Source organism: Lytechinus pictus, unplaced genomic scaffold, assembly GCF_037042905.1.
Source record: "Lytechinus pictus isolate F3 Inbred unplaced genomic scaffold, Lp3.0 scaffold_20, whole genome shotgun sequence".
In the NCBI taxonomy this organism is placed as follows: domain Eukaryota; kingdom Metazoa; phylum Echinodermata; class Echinoidea; order Temnopleuroida; family Toxopneustidae; genus Lytechinus; species Lytechinus pictus.
Genome location: NW_026974141.1, coordinates 15769553 through 15776727, shown reverse-complemented (window position 1 = coordinate 15776727; position 7175 = coordinate 15769553). Strand labels below are relative to the sequence as shown.

The 7175-nt window shown below is 38.7% G+C and overlaps 1 protein-coding gene across 1 annotated transcript in view; it reads left to right on the top strand.

The window, feature by feature from the left end:
• The first annotated feature begins 482 nt into the window (after positions 1–482).
• LOC129282971 (uncharacterized) overlaps positions 483–7175 on the top strand; it is a 29267-nt gene continuing 22574 nt past the window's right edge. Inside the window, exons 1-2 of the mRNA XM_064114715.1 lie at positions 483–935; positions 3526–3653. Of these exons, the coding sequence (XP_063970785.1) occupies positions 755–935; positions 3526–3653 (309 nt within the window). The 5' untranslated portion in view covers positions 483–754. The remainder of the gene's footprint in view (positions 936–3525; positions 3654–7175) is intronic.

Here is a 7175-nt window from a genome sequence, read left to right as displayed (position 1 = left end):
TTTTTTTGCTTTCCATTTAATACAACAAATTGACTAAAACACATTAAGTTTTAATTCTCTGAAACACCTTTTTCAAAAACAACCTACAAGAATCCTTTAAATAAAATTTCATTCTGGAAGCAAACTTGAATCCTGATTCATTCTTACTTACAAAATAACCATAAATCATTATTATGAAGAATTCCAGGATAAAGATTTCAAAAAGCAAGTTTCTTTGCATGTACATGTATACATGTACATGTTATTATGTACAATATTGTGCATGCACAGTTGTATGTTAAAGTTCTCAAACATGTTTCACAATCTATGAGAAATAACCTTTAATGATTTTAGTTTATTTTTCCAAAACACTTTTTCGATGGGCTGAAAAAAAAAGATAAATCATTGAACATAGCCGTTATGATATTTCACCTTGTTCCAAAATTTTTTGTGAAATGAAGTTTGAATAATTCTTTTGATTTATTTTTTCTTCATACTTATAGGCTCCTCACATCGAAGGAAGAGATGAAGATGAGTGTCTTTGTGTTCACTACGAAGGTCTATGAGTAGACGCTTCGTAAAGTGCCTTCAGCTGTCTGTTGCCCTCTGTAGTTTGCCTTCATCAATACTTGACAGAAATGATTTGATCATTCTGCTGTTGTAACATAAAAATTGTTGGAATCAAGTGGTGCTAAACGGAACAAGTGTTTGCCATTCATACATGTACAATCAGTGTCATTTTACTCTGGAGACTGTGGCACTCTAGGAACTCAGAATGATCATGGATTGCACTGTGGAAGAATCTATGATAAAGCTAAGGGGTGTGGTCAAAGATGCAGGGGAGGGGTGTGAGATGACCCCGCCCATTGAATGTCGATTGACCCAGACAGGAGGGGAGGTGGAAACCCTTTTGTCAACTGTTCTCAAAACACAGAGGGAAAGCCTGCATGATGAGGGTGAGCTACGCGCCTACGCGTTTTCTTTCTTTCCTTTTTTTTTCTCGCCCACCAGAGTTTAAGGCGAGACTAAAGGATCCAAATGTCGTCCGTCCGTCACAAACATTGTGACTTGTAGCTTTGTAACAATAAGTCACTTTTCAACCAATCTTGGATTGTAGATGTACTTAGGGGACCTGCATGTTATGATGCAGTCTTTAATAGTTCATATGGTAAAGGTCAAAGGTCATTTCCAGGTCAACGTTAAAGTTTACGTGAAAGACTCTGTAATATGACACATAACTCCACAACCGTAAACTCATTTTAAACCAAACTTGGGTGTAGATATAGGAGACAGGTCTGCATGTTATTTGGAGGTGGTCAAAGGTCATTTTGAGGTGAACGTTAAATTTTACTTGCAAGACTCTTTAATTATGACAAATGTTATTCCATCCCAGTTTAATACTTCACAATGAACTTTTTATACAATTCTATTGCGTGCTGTCGTATATCACATTATTTCTGGTTATTTTCACAAGTTAGCGAGACATGCAACATAATTTACATGTATGCCTTGTTTTCTTAATAAAGAGGCATAATTAACATACACTGTACATGTACATGGGAATTAGGAGCTCAAATGACATTCAAATGACATTGAAAGGGTGTCTGGTAACATCATTGATTAATGACAACCATATCTTTTCCTTGTCCTCAGCTAATCCTCAAGGTAAATAATCCTTCTTTAATCCTATGTCTGGACTTTGTTTACAATAAAAGACCTGGATGTAAAGGTCAGTGGATTACAAGGGGGGTAGTACATTTATCCACATATTCACTAGGTGGTTTCAGACCGCCTCGAAGTTCGTCAGTTCCAGGTATTCTCTGATCGGGAAATTTACCCCGATCAGAAAATACCAGGTATTTTGGTAATGTGAAAGCAAACTACGCGTAATATCCCCGAAAGAAAATACCCGCTAAATAGTAGGTACTTGGCGAAATTACGAGAACTTTCGCGGGGATTTTTCCAAGGTCGCAGGTATTTTGGCAATGTGAAAGCAATTTACGGGAACTTTTAGCCAAGCGTGTCGTTGGGCGCGGGCGCCGTGGGTGGCTGCTGGGCTAGTGGTTTTGAATTTCGCGCCTTGCCTGCTTATTAGACCATACTGCGCATGCTCCTAACTTCAGGAATTTATCCCGAAGGGTATGTTTCGGGGCGGTGTGAATGCAGGAATAATTAATGGGTATTTTTTAGCCTAAAAATGTTCTCGTAATTTAACGGGGATTCTTGTGATCGAGGCGGTTTGAAACCGCCTATTGACTTCAGCAGGAAATTGTTGTGCTAAATAAGATAATGGGGCTTAATCTCCAGCAGGGTGCTACATAACATTTTAGAAGCACTTGCCCGGTCGGGCAAGTAAATTTTTAAATAGTTGGAATATACTTGCCCAAATATCTATTTCACTTGCCCGAAAAAATCCTTGAAAAAAAAGTTTTACCTCTTCAATAGAAAGTTTTGTGGTTTTATGAACCATTGACCTTTTTCTCTTTTGACATGAAATGATCTACCTTGTTATTGCATTTCTTTTTCCAAAGTGATTTTATCTTGCCTGCCATGACCAAAATTAAGGTCAATATACATGTATTGAACCTAATTTTGGTCAATCTACTATGAGAATGTGCTTGCCCCTTTCGGGCAAGTAGTTTTGGTCTTTACTTCAAAACACTTGCCCGACTCTAACTTTTACTTGCCACGGGCAATCGGGCAAGTGCTTTATGTAGCACCCTGCTCCAGTATGTACATGTAATAGGTATTAAGCGTTTAAAATAAATGATAAACTCCCATAGATAGGATGTGTCAATTGACATACACCTGGGGAGCGTTTCATGAAAGGACTTGTCGGACGTTTTATCCGACAAGTACTGTTTTATCCGACAATTACCATAGTAACAGTACCCCTCAGCCAATCAGAATGAAGGGAAGATGTCAGATCTGACAACTTGTCAGACAAAATTGTTGATGAAACGCTCCCCTGTACAGTACATACATGTACATAATTTCATGTACATGTATTGGACATGTATTACGATTTACGAAGCTCCTTGCGCCAAATCCCAGCACACACTATGCATTCAGATGCAACTCAATTTTTAAATCAATCGCATTTTGCACTAAATATGAAAGCCCCAAAAACTACATGTAAGAAGAAAGGTCGATTAATATGGCAACTGTTTGTGTAGGCTACCACTGGGGGAGCAAATTTAAAGACGTTTCAAAACTCAATTGTGTTCAATGGCGCATTCACGATGCTCAAGGTCGTAAAATTTGAGCTGAGTGCGTTTACAATTGCATCTTTTTCGACGTTAAAATTTCTTCCCAATCATGATTTGGAAGACGTTTTTTACTTTTACGACCAAGAATAGAGGACATTGAACACACCCTTTGTTTTTCGTTATAATATCCACGTTTTGTAATCACGTTTTCAATCATGATCCATGTTGCCGATTAAATTTGGAAACCGACATTGAATACACCCTTGGAAAGGCGCCCAACCTGCATTACTGAGTAATCTGATAATCCTGAAGTGATTTGTACCACTTGTTTCTTTAGATGCTGAATCTGATGCTGTTGTTAAGCAACAAACAGCAGTAGACGAGGTGCTCTATCATGCTATGGTCCATCTTGATACAGAACTGAGCAAGAAAGACAAAGATAGCCAGGAGGAAACAGAGATTGAGGTCAGTATTTAATAAAGGATAAAATGAAAGTATTGTAAAGTTATAACACTGATTTTACAATGTGGATCTTAAAATGAGTTCGAACAGAATCCAATAAAATTACCACCCAAGTTACATTATGAATAAAAATTATGTGCCAAATGGCTAAAAAAAAAAAGGTGTAATTACTGAGGAATGAGCAAAATATGCACTGAATTTCATAATAAAACATTATTACCGGTTATACACATGTACATTATCCCACATGTATTCACATCTATATTAGTTTATTTCAATGTCCCAGAACTAGATAATAATATGGTGGAAGCGCCGTGGTGTAGCGGTTCTGACTCTTGCCTTGTAATCAGAGGGTCGTGTGTTCGAATCCCACCATGGCCTAGCGTCCTTTGGCATGGCGTCAATCCACATTTTGCCACTCTCTCCACCCAGGTGTTAAATGGGTTCCCGGTAGGATGCGAAAGCCTATGTAGTATGCCTAGCAATTGAGTCTTGGAACTCTTGTTGGAATGCTCCCCAGGGAGTGGAGAAGGTGCATACATTGTATGCGGGCATGCAAGGATCCGATGACCGGGGTAATAATATATCTGTAAAGCGCTTAGAGATGTCGTTCCGATGTGTTAAGCGCTATATAAATGCGGAATATTATTATTATTATTATGGTAGCATTTAACCTTGATTTTAAAGACTTTCTCATGAAATGTACAAGTAGTTATAAATTGAACTTTGTGAAATCATGAAATCTAAGCTGAAAAAAAAGAACGACCACACTGTACATGTAAGGTGGTTTCAGACCGCCTCGAAGTTCGCCAGTTCCAGGTATTCTCTGATCGGGAAATTTACCCCGATCAGAAAATACCAGGTATTTTGGCGGTGTGAAAGCAAACTACGCGTAATATCCCCGAAAGAAAATACCCGATAAATAGTAGGTACTTGGCGAAATTACGAGAACTTTCGCGGGGATTTTTCCAAGGTCGTGGGTATTTTGGCGGTCTGAAAGCAAATTACGGGAACTTTTAGCCTAGCGTGTCGTTGGGTGCGGCGCCGTGCATGGGTTGCTGCTGGGCTAGTGATTTTGAATTTCGCGCCTTGCTGCCTTATCAGACCATACTGCGCATGCTCGTAACTTCAGGAACTTATCCCGAAGGGTATGTTTCAGGGCGGTGTGAATGCAGGAAAAATTAATGGGTATTTTTCAGCCTAAAAAAGTTCTCGTAATTTAACGGGGATTCTTGTGATCGAGGCGGTTTGAAACCACCTGTAGACTACCAACCCAGATAAAAAAAAAAGCACATGCGGGACGGTGTATTATATGTATACACAGCCGTTTCATTTTTGCCCACATGGCTTGCCATAGAAATTTACCTTACGTACCACTTACACAGCCTTTTATACAACTCTGCCTGTATTATCTCAATAGGTGTGAGCAAACCGTCTCGATTACCAAATAATTATTTTCTGCATTTATGTATACACACCTTTAATACCAGACCCTGTCGGGGTAAGTTTGAGTTGTGAGCAGACCTGTGCAGAATGCATTCAAGCAAATGATTAGTAATGCATGTAAAATGCAAAGAAAAAAGTTTTATACTTTCCTGTATTAAATATAAACCTTGGCTGTAAAAACATTGCAACCCCAAAATGAGGAAGTTTGAAAAAAGGGCATATAAAAGTTATCCAATTTGACTGAAAATTTATTAAAAGATCAGAAGAAAATTTTTGTATTTTTTTTAAATGGTTGATTCATTGTTTAAATTTTCCCAATTAGAACGAAGAAGAAAGATTATGAAAAGGTGGTAATGAATATCAAAATTACAGTACCTGTATAAAAAGGGAAAAGGTTTAAACAAAACAAAAAGAAGATAAATGAAGAATAAAACACATTATTGCCTTTTTTCAAATCTGATTTTGATCAGTTAGATTACTGAAATTATTTGACTTTTATAAAAAAGTATGTAATTTGCTTTGAAAATCTGGAACTGGATTAAAAGTCACAATCTTCCAATCGATACACTGTACCCTGTATCTCAGTTTTGTAGAGGTGTGTGCCGGGGGGGGGGGGGGGGGCACTCACATATATTGGTGATACGGGGACGTGCCGCTTTGATGACCCCCTTTTTCAGATCTAATTTTCAGTTCTCTAGATACTCCGAATGACAAAATTTCAGTTCAGAAGCCGTTAAGCCACCTCGCAAGACCCCCGTTACGAGACATCTCAGTTCCCCAGCCCTTCCAAAATTGTCAAGCACGAGCATCGTATGCGAGAGGATGCATGTATGGCTTCGCAACTCCCTACATATAACTAGAAGCGGCTCCATGCATGGCTAGCGCATGCACAGCACTATACCTACAGTGCCGCGATCCCGTTCTGTGATCCTGTTCCGTAGACCCTGATTTTTATACCCTCCGGTATATTTTTAGTTCCCAAGACCCTGCATTTTACCCTTGTAGTCAGTTCCTTAGACCCCCATTTCAGAGTTTCGTGAGGCACACCCCCATCACAAAATATTATGAGTCTTTAAATAAAAAATTGACATGCTGGTTCTTCCCCCATACATTATGTACCCCACAGACAGGGCAAGTTGAGCCATACATGTACTGTAGATCTCTTTTTTCAAAGGTGACAATAACTTTCAGTGTAGGGGTAGAAAGTTATAAAAGGTGAAAAATATTTCAGAAGAATTAAATTTTAAAGCAAGGTACTTATTTCTATAAGATTATTAATCATATCAATTCTAACATGCAAAAAGTGTCACAACCCCGGGGGGGCCACTTACATTGACGAGTGGATACCATGCGCGACCAAAAAAACACGTAAAAAGGATGTCTTTTTCACGATAGGGCACGTTACGTACGTAACGTGATAAGGGTGTCAAAAACACAAAAATAATGAAAAAAGGGTATCTATTTCGCTAGGAAAATTACGTGTTTAGGGTCGAATTTGCGGGGATGATAAAACAAAATTAAAATGTTTTATAAAGGATGTCCTTTTTGCCCCAACACTTCGTGTTTAGAGTCCGATTTGCGCGAGGTGTAGAAGGTGGGGTCGTACTAAACCAAATAAGGTAAAGCCGACGACCGAAGGACCCGTAACAATAAAACATTCCTGTACTTGTTTAGGGGTTCATTTCAGGGAACATTTGCCAAGAGTATCGTTTTGTTACCAATACTTGTTAAGGGTAGGGTTTCACACGCCAATACTTGTTAAGGGGCGCATTTTCAGAATATGGAAATTACGTGTTTAGGGTGCTTTTCGAGACCCCATGGTCGCGCATGGTATCCACTCGTGAATGGAAGTGGCCCCCCCGGGGTCACAACTTAATACCCCGCCTTCCCCTACATGTACCATTATAATTTCTTTACATGCAGGGCTATAGATCTTTTATGTATATGTACATGGATATATTTTCTTTAGTGATCAGCCAATATCAAGTTTCTACATTTAAATGACTGTATATCTCACATGGATCTTGATTTGACAGCTGATGTGACATTTTTAGGTTAGAATAAATTGAATTACATTTC